We start from the raw sequence: 13287 nt of genomic DNA on the forward strand, positions 1-13287 counted from the left end.
AAACTTCATTTGGACAGCTTTAAAGGGGATTTTCTCAGTATTTTGATTTTTTTTTTTTTTTGCACCCTTAGATTTCTAATTTTTAAAAAGTTGTATCTCGGCCAAATATTGTCCTATCCTAACAAATCATACATCAGATGATGTATAAATCTCAAATTCAAACAATTGACCCTTATGACTGGTTTTGTGGTCCAGGGTCACATGTAAATAATAATAATAATAATAACTGGTACAGGTAAGGCTCCTTGCAACGTGTTTGCAGTTATTGCAATAATAATTATCAAATTATAAATTAAGACTACATCAAGGCAAAAATCTCTAGATATTCAACATACATGCTCTGTTCATCAGTACTATCATGGCTGTATTATATACAGTACATTATCATTTACCCCAAAAGCAAACTGTAATGAGATCAGAACATAAAGAGTTACATTATAGTGCTGACAAGGTGTTTCATCTATAACATTCATTCTTCCACTACTACCATACATAAATGTTTACATTTAGACAGGCTCCTTTGGTTTAGAAAATCTTGGAACAGGACAGTTGATCATTAACCAATGTAATACCAAGTAGTAATAACAGTCTCTGAGGCTGAGGCCTTTCGTGGATCATCTGGTTTTAACTTATTTTAGTAAAACGGAAGGACAAAGGGTAGGTTGCTTGTGCTGTATACTTGTGTCCAGTGTACTTAGAAAGTACACAAAATGAGGTTCCTGGTAACAAAAAGGGAATAAAACAATAATAAACAGCTGGATTGACACTTTCTGACAACTATAGAACAATGTCATCGTAAGTACGTAAAATGAATGAGGTGTGTAATATGAGTAATGTTCTTTTAACCCTTAAGAAGTTTATTCCACAACAAATTTAGACATAAAGACATAAAACAGTGCTTAGTAATGTATAGTGACTTCAAAAGATCACAGCCATAATTCGATTTTCATTTACACAGCTTCAGAAAATGTTGTTTAGAACAGTTTAATTATTTACAACATAATATATTAATCCATGACAGTGCACAAAATGTGTCCACTCTGAGGTATGGCAACATTTGCAAACATAAGACACCCTATAAATTAGTTTATTATTTGATATATAAGTGTTTTTGCAGTTAATACACACTAAATGAACATTTAATTATTTTACAATAACAAATTAACCATCCAAGCAATCAACAAGTAAAACAATCTGTAAGGGGACTTACACAAATACAGTGAATATAACAAAAACATCAGTTTGTTTCAAACAAATCCCATAAAAATGCAGGTCCACCAGGTTCACTTGTTGATGTCCTACACGGTCACATGTTTATGTGGTCGTTCCTTATGGTAGACCTCTGTATGTATTGTTTTCACCTGTTGCCCCGTTGTCCTTGTGGTTCCTTGTCTCTTCAACTTCATTCTCCTCTTCCTCTCCTTTTCCCAGCATTCTAAGTGGCCACAGCAGGCCATGCTGGGCATGTTCAGATTTTTGACAGCAAGGCCCATTTTTCTCTTTAGTCAGAAAATAAAGCAACGCATTCAGCCAAGCATTGAACGAGGCCAGCGGCCGAGTGATTTTATAACAGATGGAAACCATGCGCATGGTGTGGCACTGCACCCTACTCGTCAGTTTCAGCAATAGGAAAATGGTGCGAGTGACATGGAAAGGGAAGAAGCAAAGGGCAAAGAGGAGAGTGATAGTAATTATGGTCTTGATAGACTTGCGCCGCCTGTTGACATACGGCGATTGAGCCCCCAAGATGATTGACATGCCCTCTCCCCCTATCCCTGCAACGCTTTCACAGCCCGTCCCACTTCTGACTCTTTGAGGAGGAGGAGGTGGAGAATGCAGCGTCCGAAATATTGTTAACACTACACGCGAGTAGCACCATGCAATGATGCTAAAAGGGACAAAAAAGCCTAAGAAATGAAGCGTGACCCCATAAGGGATGTAATCACGGAATTCTCGATCAATTGCATCATCCCAGCAATTGTTAAACACCTCCTCCCTCGAGCCCTTGCCTTCACGAGGAAGATACTGTGTCTGTGCGAAACGAAAAATTGGACACGTCAGTGCAAAAACAGCAATCCATACCAAAACGCAAGTCCCCTTTACTGCTCGTTTGGTCTCCAGGGTGATGGTCTTCATGGGGTGGCAGATGCCCAGGTAGCGGTGCACTGAGATGCAAGTCAGGAAGAAGATGCTGCAGTAGAGGTTGAAGTAGAAGAGGAACCGCACTAGACGGCACATGAAGTCTCCAAACACCCAGTCGTCCCGCATGACATAACTGGCCACCAAAAAGGGCAGGGATAAACCGTACATGAAGTCTGTCGTGGCCAGGTTGACCATGTAAATCAGGGACGCATTCCAGTGCTTGGTGCGTCGAAAGGAACGGTAGAGAACCACAAAGTTAAGGCTTATGCTGAAGACAAAGGTGAAGGAGTAGCAAATGGGCAGGAAGATGTACTTGTAGGACTCATCAATATTGCAGGAGCCAGTAACTGAAGAATTGTGTGAAGAGGAAAGCTGGGCATCTGCGCCCTTCTCCGTTTCAAACAAAACAGTAGGCACACTTGTCGTCATTGTCGGCTAGGATTCTTAGGGAGCATCCTTGTTTCATCTCCCCATTCTTTGCTGCTGAAACCACGTCTTCTCCAACAAACCAAAACGATCTCCTCCTTTTGGTCTAGGAGAAAAACATTACTGTTAGGATACACAAAACGCACCAGCTTGTCAAAATCTCTAAAAGCAGTTGTCATCCCAGACAAGCCCTCCCCGCATCCCCCTTTCTCTTTCACAACCCCTGATAGTGTTTGCGCATAGGTATATATGCTGCTGATTCAGACCCTTTTCACTTCATTAACCCATCAAACAGTAACCACACTTCCCCTCTATGTTCTATTCTGTCTTACCCACCCCTCACCCGTCTCTCACATCAGACCTCTCTACCCCGTCCCTCTTCCTCGAATCAAATATAAACCATATGTAATTGCCAGATTCAGAAACTTTGTCAAACTACGCCTAGACTAGGTCCATTTGCACATTAAACATCCTTTGGGATTCTATGGATGTCATGGCTATCCCCACCTCCCGGTAAACTTAGCACACAGCTGACTGAGCTCGTGGTGAATTGCTTATCGCCTATCACTTCTCAGACATAAAAGACACTATGTCAATAAATCAGTGAGTCACTAAATGACATAAAGTAGTCTGCTTTGGCTAAATAAACAACTAGGTCCTTACTTGGGGAATCAGACATCATAAACAGTGCAGATAGCCCTTCACATTACCCACATATTGCAAGAGTTCACTGCTCTGCATAGCTGTAAACTTATTGTAGACTAAAAAGACAATCGTGTTTATAGACAAGACATATAATAAAATTTTTCCAGGTAAGCAAAATATGATTAAACTGTAATACATCACTGATATATGCAAGGGCAGTGAGGAACACCTGTTACGTTTGATAATGAGCTGGTAAATATTTTTCACTTACCTATTTTAATAGTGATAAAGTCCTTTTTGTTTAGAAAAAATCTGAGGCACACCTCTATTCCAATACTGAAAACTATCAAAAAGAATATACAGGAGAGCAAATCTCTTAGCTTCGCCTAATCTTTCCCATTCACATCAGTTTCTTGAACTATTTTGACCATTCTCTCAATCCAGCCCTCCTTGGTCATCTCTTGCTCCATGATCTGTCCCTCCCTCTTTCTTCTTTCCTCTATTAGTGCTGAGCTGGCCTTTTGACAACATATACTCTGGCTAGGCAAAATACACACAGACACACACAACAGAAGAACAACAATACATCATTATAACAGAATAGTGCACACAATCTTATTGAACTCCCTTTTATTCCACAAAATTTAAGTATTACACAAACAGTGACACAAACAATCCAGTTATGAGTCGCTTGGCAATGTATGTACACACACATACTTTGTAGCATTTAATGAGCCATGTCTTAACACGTGAGGCTTGGCTTAATTGGCTTTGCCACTAAACAAATTAGAGTAATATTGAGCAAAGGAGCATGACACATATATATATATATATATATATTTTTTTTTTTTTTGTTGCTTTGTATATCGTCTTTGTCGCTTTATCAGTTTGACCTAGCAATTGTTAGAGTGTAAACCAGTTTTAAAATCCACATTGGTGCCATAATATGTCTTTTGAAGTGATGGAGTGATGTAGGTTTTCACAGTGAAGTCAATTAGTTCAGGCAGCTCGTGGACAGTCTTGTAAACGAAGGGTCCCGTCATTTTGTTCCTTACAGGAAATACTTTTTTTGATTGTGCATCAGAGTGATGTCATATCTTGTACCTCCAACAGCATGGCGTCCTGTTCTGTTCTCAACTGGTCCCTTGTGAGAAGTCGACCCACCAGCTCTGAACTGAGGTCTACACACAGACACAGACATACACTTACTTATTTATTCGCAACCGGCATTATCAATGTAACATAAGAGTTAATACAAAGCTTACCATGGATGTCTTTGCTTAGTGAGGTCCTCAATGCTTTCAACTCCTTCAAGCTGAAATTCTTCAAGTCATTTCGTTCGTAGTGCTTCCTTTCTCTGAGAGCCTCGCTCGGAGGTATAGTCTGTGATGGAGGTCAGTGGAGTGCAATTATGACTTTGTAAATATACACAACTATTCAAAAGTGTGGGGTCAGTAAGATTTTTAAAATGTGAAATCTTTTGTGCTCACCAAAGTTGCATTTACTTGATAAAAAATGCAGTTAAACAGTAACATTCTGAAATATTATTCAAATTTAAAACCTTTTTTCTATTTGTATATCCACCTTATTTTTCCTGTAAGAGTGAGTGCGGCCATTTGTAAATGTAATGAGTCTGGCTTCCGGTGTCATTTGCTTCAAGCTATTGTTATTTGTACAATACAGCTTGTTTTGCTGTTTGATATTGCAAACTGGTGTGTCTTGATATTGTTTTACCATATAATGCACTTTGTTATTCTCCTCATTATTTTCCTACAGCGGCTAATGAACAGGAAGTCTCGCACATTCACAGAAAACGGCTTACTTCAGTCTTGAAAAATAAGGTGGATAGTATGAAATGTAATTTATTCCTGTGATAAAAAACCTGAAATTTCAACATCCATTACTGCTGCATCAGTTACTGACTTGCTAATTAGGTACTCAAAAAAAAAAAACATTTCTTATCAAAGTTGAAAACACCTGTGCTGCTTGATATTTTTGATAAATACAATGTTCAAAAGAACAGCATTTATTTAAATATATATATTTGTCACAACCCTGCTGAAAATAAAAATCACAAAATTTGTAATGGTTTTACTGGTTATAATGGGACTTGTATTGGTTTTAATGGAAATTGTAATGGACCCTGTGGGTCTCTACTAGTAATTAGTCATCTTCGGTTGGTGACAGAATTGTGAAAGATTTTTCTGGTCGACTATTAGTAGTTAATTTTAAGCATAGTCGACTATTAGTCACACATAACAATGAGCCTTAAAAATGCCTACATAGCCTAATAATAACTCAAACGGACGCGAAAAAACAGCGCATTGGCAGATATAATAATTATGATTGTGTCAGGGAGACTGCATTAATGAATTAACAATTTATTGATAAACTAGTGCTTTCTTTGTTTTCGGCTTAAAGAAGTAGTTCACTTCCAGAACAAATATTTACAGATAATGTACTCACCCTTAGGAAAACATTTCAGGATTTCTCTCCATATAGTGGACTTCTATGGTGCCCCGAGTTTGAACTTCCAAAATGCAGCTTAAATGTAGCTTCAAAGGGCTCTAAATCATCCCAGCCAAAGAAAAAGGGTCTTAACCAACAGAACGATCGGTTATTTTCTAAAAAAAAAAAATTTTTGACAATTTAACCACAAACACTTGTCTTGGCCCAGCTCTGTGTGAATTCTGTGTATTCTGTTTCATGAAAGTAAGGGTATGTAAAAAAAAGACTCCCATCTCATTTTCTCCTCCAACTTTAAAATCGTCCTACATTGCTGTTTTATGTTTCTTTTGTAAAGGGCATTTGACCTTCTTTAAATGTTCACTTTGTAAACACTGGGTCAGTACTTCTGCAGCGATGTAGTTTTGAAGTTGGAGAAGAAAATGAGATGAGAGTTTTTCGACATACCCTAACTGTCATAAACAGGAATACACCGTTCATGCAGGGCTACACCCAGACGAGCGTTCAGGGTTAAAAAGTATATAAATTGTCCTTTTTTTTAAAAAAATAACTGATTCGCTAGATAAGACCCTTCTTCCTCGGCCGGGATCGTTGAGAGCCCTTTGAAGCTGCATTTGAACTGGAATTTGGGAAGTTCAAACTTAGGGGCACCATAGATATCCATTATATGGAGAGAAATCCTAAAATCTTTTCCTCAAAAAACATAATTTTGAGGAAAACAACACATGAACATCTTGGATGACAAGGGGTGAGTACATCTGTAATTTTTTTGTTCTGGAAGTGAACTACTCTTTTAAGAGAAGTCGGTGACACTGACTCTTCATCTCAGCGTAGTGATGTGCCTGTATGCATGTTTCTTACGGATTATGTAATCTGAGAATATTTGTTTTCCATTTGAATTGGTTCATTTAAAAGTAGAGATTTCGTTCTCTAATAGATATATTTTTCATGTCAGTAAGGCAACACAGTTTTTCAGAGTTTCACGCTCAAGTTCACATAGACCGAGACAGCAGAAAGCACATCTAGTTTGCTTTCATTATTTTACAAAAGCACAACAATTTGTTGTTATTCTGAGTGCACAAAAATAAAGTCAGATTCGAAAGATGTATTACTCTTATCCGTATGACCAAAAATGACGGAGTATTTTAAGAGCAAGTGACTACACTGGCGCCTCCATCTGCCATGCAGTGAGGGTGCTACTGTTCAGCCTCCACACTAGCTCCTTTTTCTAGGTTAACATTATATAGAGCAGCCATATAAAGTTGCTACTACATACATCTTTCAAATAAAGAGCCATATTTGAGGTCGATGAATGATAGGTGAGTATTTGTACTGGTAGCCTACTATATTACCACATTTTTCTGCGACTACGCGACCAATACAATTGTGGTTGACCAAGCTTCTTCTCATCAACTAACAGTTAGTCGACTTTTAGGGGACAGCCCTAGTGACTTGTTAAAACTACTAAACCCTAATGGAATATGTCCTAAACACACTACAGAGAAACATTTTTTAATTTGTAGTGGAAACCATTGGAATTTTTGTGATGGTTTCTATTGTTTTTTTTTCAGCAGGGAATGTAGCCAAAGTCTTTACTGCAACCTTTGATCAATTTCCCACATCCTTTCTGATTTAAAAAAAAAAAACACATTTCTTTTAAAAAAATCTTACTGACCCCAAATATTTGAATGATAATGTACAGATCATGGCATTTACATCACTAATACAAACTAATACCTAACTATTTGAATAGATGTGCTTCTTGAGTTACTAAATACAGCAAATTAAATGCACATGTAGGACACTACAAAATGAGTATGTGGTCTGTCTAACCTGTTTCTGCTCCAATCTCAATTTATGTCTGAGTACACTTAGCGCAGCTCTGACGTCATTCTTGAATCCTCTTGATTTGGATTTCTTAGTTGATGCAGAGCTTGAACCACGTTCTTTCTCTGTCCTCTGATTGCTGCCACTCTGTTTTGCCACCTGAAAATGTAACAAAGAGCATAAAAACATTATTGGTAACACTTTACAATAAGGTTCTATTAGTTAATGTTAGTTAATGTAACATGAACAATACATTTATTACAGTATTTATTCATCTTTTTTATGTTAGTTATTGAAAATACAGTTGTTTATTGTGTCCATGTTAGTTCATTAGTAAGTGTAGAAATTAACATTAACTAAGATTAATAAATGCTGTAAAAGTATTGTTCATTCTTAGTTAATTTAAACTGAACTAGCTAACTAATGTTTTACCTAATGAACCTTACTGTAAAGTGTTACCCAATTATTAATCTTATCAAGTATCATTAAACAAGCATGGACAAAAATGTATGTCTCTATCTCGATTCATCTGAGCGCTACGCCCACTAAAGTAGTTCACATTACAGTATGTTGCCACCCACCCTCACTAATAGTAAAAATGCCCATACTGCTGTTTCTTTTACCTCCTTTTTTGCCTCCATTTCCTCTTCTTCCTCTTCACTTTCACTGTTGTTGATGAAGCAGAGCTGTAAATTCATCTGGCTTTGAAGCCTAGAATAACAAGGCACAATTGTTATAGCTTTCATTTAAAATCAGCTCAGTAGCTGAGATTTATGAAATCTGTGTGACCTTGATGTCAGAGCAGTCAGACGACTGTTGCAATCGTCCTCCATGTCCTCATAGGTTTCTCTGTGACTGCTCAGCCCTCTGATTTCTGGCCAATCTACTGTCAGCCTGTCCAAGTCCTGCAGACAAACATTTTAGTTTAAATTCATGGCAGCTGTTATTGCAGATAAATAGTCAAGAAGCATTAGTTTGCTTGCTCTTGCCGATCCACAACAAAAAGTGTCATCTGTTTTTTAATCTTTTATGATTTAAGGCACATTACTATCTTTACTTTCATTCAGACCTTTTCCCTCTGTCTCCGCTCTTCTTGTTGCTTCTCAAGTTCAGCAATACGAAGACTCAGATCCTCCCAATGCATGATGGGTAAGCCCAGGTCATCTTCAGGATATCCCTCCTGCCATAATAAAGCTGCCCCCTCTGCATCCTCCTCTGTCTCATCACTCTCTTTTTCATCTCCTCTCTCCCGCTCTTTTTCTTTTTCTCCTTCCATTCTCAAGGCCCCTAACAGAATAAGAGTGAAGATCAAGAAGACAATATATTTTCAGTAAAACAAATAGTACATTTTATAACAGCAAAAACAGTACAATTTTGAAATATTTTTACTATTTAAAATAACAGTTTTCTATTTGAATATATTTTAAAAATGTAATTTATTTCTGTGATCAAATCTAAATTTTCAGCATCATTACTCCAGCCTTCAGTGTCACATGATCCTTCAAAAATCATTCTAACATAATGGATTTGCTGTTTAATAAATATTTCTCCTTATCATTAGCAATATTTAAAACAGTTAAGTACATTTCCATTCATTTAATGAATAGAAAGATTAAAAGATCAGCATTTATCTGAAATAAAAAGCTTTTGTAACATTATACACTATGCCATTCATTCATAATGCTACAAACGACTTCTATTTCAGATAAATTCTGTTCTTCTGAACTTTATATTCATAAAAGAATCCTGAAAAAATTATACTCACCTCTTTTCAACATATTAATAATAATACTTTTTTGAGCAGCAAATCAGAATATTAGAACGATTTCTGAAGGATCATGTGACTGGAGTAATGATGCTAAAAATTCAGCTTTGAAACCACAGGAATAAATTACATTTTAAAATATATTCAAATAGAAAACTGTTATTTTAAATAGTAAAAATATTTCAAAATTTTACTATTTTTGCTGTACTTTGGATCAAATAAATAAAATAAAAAAACATTAAAATTATACTATAGAGTACATTTTCATTTCTACAAAATAATCCAACAGTGACTAGTGACATGTATTCATTTTCTGTTTCTAGTACCAATAGTGACTAGTAAATATTCAATTGCTAACAAGTTGCACATTCTTTCATTCAGTACTGTAGAGTTTTCTGGTTCATATATCACTCCAGACTATGTATTTTATTTATTTCTGGTACCTATTCCGTTTTTAGTATTAATTTACTAAGTACCAGTCTAGTAACTTTTAACAATTCAGAATAGCTACCAATATCTTAGACACTCATCCCTAAATATTAGACACCAGTGTGTGATACTAGTAACATTTTACTCAGTAAAACGGCTTGTCATGCAACATTTGTGTTTTGTTTGTCTTTCACAGAATATGGACGAAACATTTCATAGGTTTTTTTCCAAGAAAAGTTCAACATCCAGAACATGAGGAGCCATCTACCGTATTACCACAGAAACTGCAATATCCCAAAACATTAACTCTGAAAAATACTGACTAGTTTGGAAATTAGGTTGAAATCATTAACATGAAAACATTTACATATTTTACGTAATTCACACACTCCAATGATTTAAAAGTATGTTAATGTAGCCTTGTGCTATCACGTTTGGCCACGTATTGCAATGACACAATGTATCCTAAAAACTACTATATTGCTTAGTTTTTGGACGTATACTTACTTTTCTGGTGGAATGTGTTTGCAAATTATGCCCTGCAGTCCAACAAGTCAAAAATCATACTTTTCCATAGTTTTCTTGGACTTTGAAACTTGTTTTGCCTCCGTGCTGTCCCGTTACGCGCCCTCCTTGTCTTCGTTATCCTTTTTAATCTTTTTCATCCATGGAGATGAATTTTCTTTCTCTTTCCGCTCCTTACACTTCGTTCTTTAGAAGGTTATATGTATTGATTTTCACCTATTTAATCAATACATCATTTTGTTCCTTAAAAAAATCCTAAACGCAGACAGCCAAAAACTCAAGGAATTTGGCGACGTTTTGTTATGGGGAGAGAACGTGGGAGGAGGATGAGCGAAGAGTCATAAAAGTAACCACTTCAGGTGTCCAGTTTCAGTCATTTGCAATTACGAACGATTAGCAGATAAATCCTTAAAATCCCAGTAGTTTGTAGTCCATAACTCCTAACAAATATTTGCATAAATTGTTTGTTTCAAATAAAAAAAGAAAACCGTTTGGGGTTAGGGTGTCATATGTCAACAAGTCTAAACATGCCTAATTTTTGAAGGCAAAATTGTACCCATCAGTGAACCTCGGTGTGTTTAAAGAACATTTAGGTAACCCCAGGGTTGAGGACAAAACGTTCTTTAAATAACTTCATAATTTGAGGAATGGAAACTTTCAATGCTCAAAACAATCAAATGTTATATCAGTTTAATTAGTCTCATAAACCAAGTAAAATCTGACTGGAATAGAATCTATCATCTGATGTAGATTGTTGTGAATAGCTAGTTGAGGATCTCTGAATATTAACTAAGTGCTTAATGTTTGTTTCAAACTCTTTATGACGTTGCACTCAGCAGTCACTCTACTTCCGCTTCCTCTAAAGTCAGCTGATTTCATCGGGTGACTGTTGACATCGATTTTACCGAGGCAAGAAGAACTTACAAAAGTAACTCTTAAAGTTCAAATGACAGTCCTATAAAGTTATTATTTTTTATTTAAAACGGTCCTCTGGCATCTCTGAGTAACTAAAACCTTACAAGCTTGTATTATAGAAATGGCTTCTTTGCTTTTCTGCGGTCCTAAACTGGCAGCATGTGGACTGGTCCTGAGCATTTGGGGTGTTATTATGCTGGTAAGTTAAATATTCTGTATATTCTTTTGTTTCTATACATAGTTAATACATGCAATAAAATACATAAAGCAATATCTAACCTTTTTTAGAACTTGTAATAGGCCAAGAAAATTCATAATCTCAACAACAATGCAGGGTCCTGTTGTCCTGGAAATCCTAGAAATATCAGGCAATTATAAAGGGTTGATTAACAGGCCTGGAGAAGTAATGTACATTTCTAGTCATTTCTATCATGTTCTTTAGCTAAAGTATTTATTTAGTTAGAAATTGGACTCTGTGAGGCCCAAAAATGTTTAAAAATATTGCTACTAAAAATCCTAATCTAGTCTCTATAAGATACTGGAAATGGGAATCATGAAAGTGTGCGCACCCTAAATATGAAAACTAGCAGACAGTGGCAATAAAGGGAGATATACAGCCCCACACCACAATCAACATTTTCTGTCTTATTTCTCTTAGGCAATGCTGGGGATTTTTTTCACGACGCATTCAGCTGTGCTTATAGAGGATGTGCCTATCACAGAGGAAGACATGCACGACGAGTGAGTTCCTTTTGCCATTTACTCACCCTGGAAACTAAGTCTGTCTATCTTAGGGAATGTCACATGTATTCACAAGACTTTATGATAGTACCTATGACTGTTGTTGTCCTCTCGGTCTGTCCAAAAGTGTAATTCAGGAGTCTTATCAAACACTATATTCTTTTCTCTCATTTCAGTCAGACGGCACTGCAGAACATCTATAAATTGTACAACCAAGTTGGATACAATTGTTTCATTGCAGCGGTAATCTACGTTGGCATAGGATTCCTGTCATTTTGTCAGGTTCGCCTGAACAAGCGCAAGGAATATCTGGTGCATTAGTACCACCTAGTGAATGGAGTATAACTCTACCTCTCAATTCCTTTGTTGTGTTTGTATGTACTGCTGCATTTTGCCTTAAAATGAAGCTTAAATGATTGTAGATATTTAATGGAATGAGATTATGTATTTTACTGTGCTTTTCTTTATTGCCTTTCTATCTTGAAGCCTATCGTAAAATACAAGATGTGTGCGCTTAACCATTATGATTGTGTGGTACCTCACTAATTTGCCTTTTTTAGTGCTCTTTTGATCAGTGGACCTACCAAAGTAACTGATTTAATTGTGATTTTATTTATGCTTTCTCTTTAGGTAAATGTTAAATGAAATTTTACATGGTCATGTTGGTTCTGTTGTCACAATAAATGACTCAAAATTTTGCCCATGCAGTTTGTCACTATAGGAACTAATAAGTGTAGATCTTGTCAACATCGTTCTAAAATGACAAACTAGCTTTTTAGATGAATAACCGGAAACCCTAACAAAATCTCTCATGTGCAAGTACTGAAAATGGTATTTAAAAAATGCAATATGAAATGAAACAGACTTTATTTGCTATGGAAAGTATCTGTAGAAAGCATGATTTTTTTCATATAGCTGTAGGTAAAAGTATAGTAGTAATGCGTATTTCATTGTCTTCATCTGGGAAAATAACAGGCTTTATACACTACCAGTCAAAAGTTTTTGAACAGTAAGATTTTTAATTTCTCTTCTCTTCTGCTCACCAAGCCTGGATGTTTTTATACAAAGTACAGCAAAAATATTTTTACTGTTTAAAATAACTTCTTTCTGTTCAAATATATTTTAAAAAGTAATTTATTCCTGTGATCAAAGCTAAATTTTTTGCATCATTACTCCAGTCTTCAGTGTCACGATTTTTCTGAAATCATTCTGATTTGCTGTTCAAGAATTATTGCTGTTCAAGAAGATTATCAGTAGTAATATTTAAAACAGCTGATTTTTTTTCTTTGATGAATAGAAAGATCCAAAGATCAGCATTGATCTGAAATAAAAACCTTTTGAAACATTATACACTGTACCATTCAAAAGCTTGGAGTCAGAGCAAAGGAAATTAATACTTTTATTTA

At 36.0% G+C, this 13287-nt stretch overlaps 3 protein-coding genes across 3 annotated transcripts; 1 reads left to right on the top strand and 2 right to left on the bottom strand.

The window, feature by feature from the left end:
- Nucleotides 1-836: 836 nt before the first annotated feature.
- LOC141332463 (P2Y purinoceptor 3) lies at nt 837-2664 on the bottom strand. Its single transcript, XM_073837597.1, has one exon. The coding sequence runs from the start codon at nt 2569-2571 to the stop codon at nt 1330-1332; it is 1242 nt and encodes a 413-aa protein (XP_073693698.1). The 5' UTR covers nt 2572-2664; the 3' UTR covers nt 837-1329.
- A 1164-nt stretch (nt 2665-3828) lies between these two features.
- LOC141332405 (schwannomin-interacting protein 1) lies at nt 3829-10519 on the bottom strand. The gene is made up of 7 exons (XM_073837544.1): nt 10208-10519; nt 8576-8793; nt 8296-8411; nt 8130-8217; nt 7513-7665; nt 4479-4596; nt 3829-4394 (listed from the first exon to the last, which is right to left on the bottom strand). Exons 2-7 carry the CDS (start codon nt 8780-8782, stop codon nt 4294-4296), a joined length of 783 nt encoding a protein of 260 aa, XP_073693645.1. The 5' UTR covers nt 8783-8793; nt 10208-10519; the 3' UTR covers nt 3829-4293.
- Nucleotides 10520-11090: 571 nt separating this feature from the next.
- rnaseka (ribonuclease, RNase K a) lies at nt 11091-12579 on the top strand. The gene is made up of 3 exons (XM_073837488.1): nt 11091-11339; nt 11799-11881; nt 12058-12579. The coding sequence occupies exons 1-3, from the start codon at nt 11262-11264 to the stop codon at nt 12200-12202; spliced, it is 306 nt and encodes a 101-aa protein (XP_073693589.1). The 5' UTR covers nt 11091-11261; the 3' UTR covers nt 12203-12579.
- Nucleotides 12580-13287: the final 708 nt, after the last annotated feature.

This window comes from Garra rufa, chromosome 3 (genome assembly GCF_049309525.1).
Source record: "Garra rufa chromosome 3, GarRuf1.0, whole genome shotgun sequence".
Taxonomy (NCBI): Eukaryota; Metazoa; Chordata; class Actinopteri; order Cypriniformes; family Cyprinidae; genus Garra; species Garra rufa.

Bases quoted from the DNA above. Each gene is read 5' to 3' on its own strand.
- LOC141332463 (XM_073837597.1), bottom strand. From the start codon at position 2,571: ATGACGACAAGTGTGCCTACTGTTTTGTTTGAAACGGAGAAGGGCGCA.
- LOC141332405 (XM_073837544.1), bottom strand. From the start codon at position 8,782: ATGGAAGGAGAAAAAGAAAAAGAGCGGGAGAGAGGAGATGAAAAAGAG. The intron at 8,218-8,295 runs GTCACACAGATT...TTGTTATTCTAG, and splicing joins CTGACTGCTCTGACATCAAG to GCTTCAAAGCCAGATGAATT. The intron at 4,597-7,512 runs GTTAGACAGACC...CCTCCATCACAG, and splicing joins TGAGATTGGAGCAGAAACAG to ACTATACCTCCGAGCGAGGC.
- rnaseka (XM_073837488.1), top strand. From the start codon at position 11,262: ATGGCTTCTTTGCTTTTCTGCGGTCCTAAACTGGCAGCATGTGGACTG. The intron at 11,340-11,798 runs GTAAGTTAAATA...TATTTCTCTTAG, and splicing joins TTTGGGGTGTTATTATGCTG to GCAATGCTGGGGATTTTTTT. The intron at 11,882-12,057 runs GTGAGTTCCTTT...CTCTCATTTCAG, and splicing joins GAGGAAGACATGCACGACGA to TCAGACGGCACTGCAGAACA.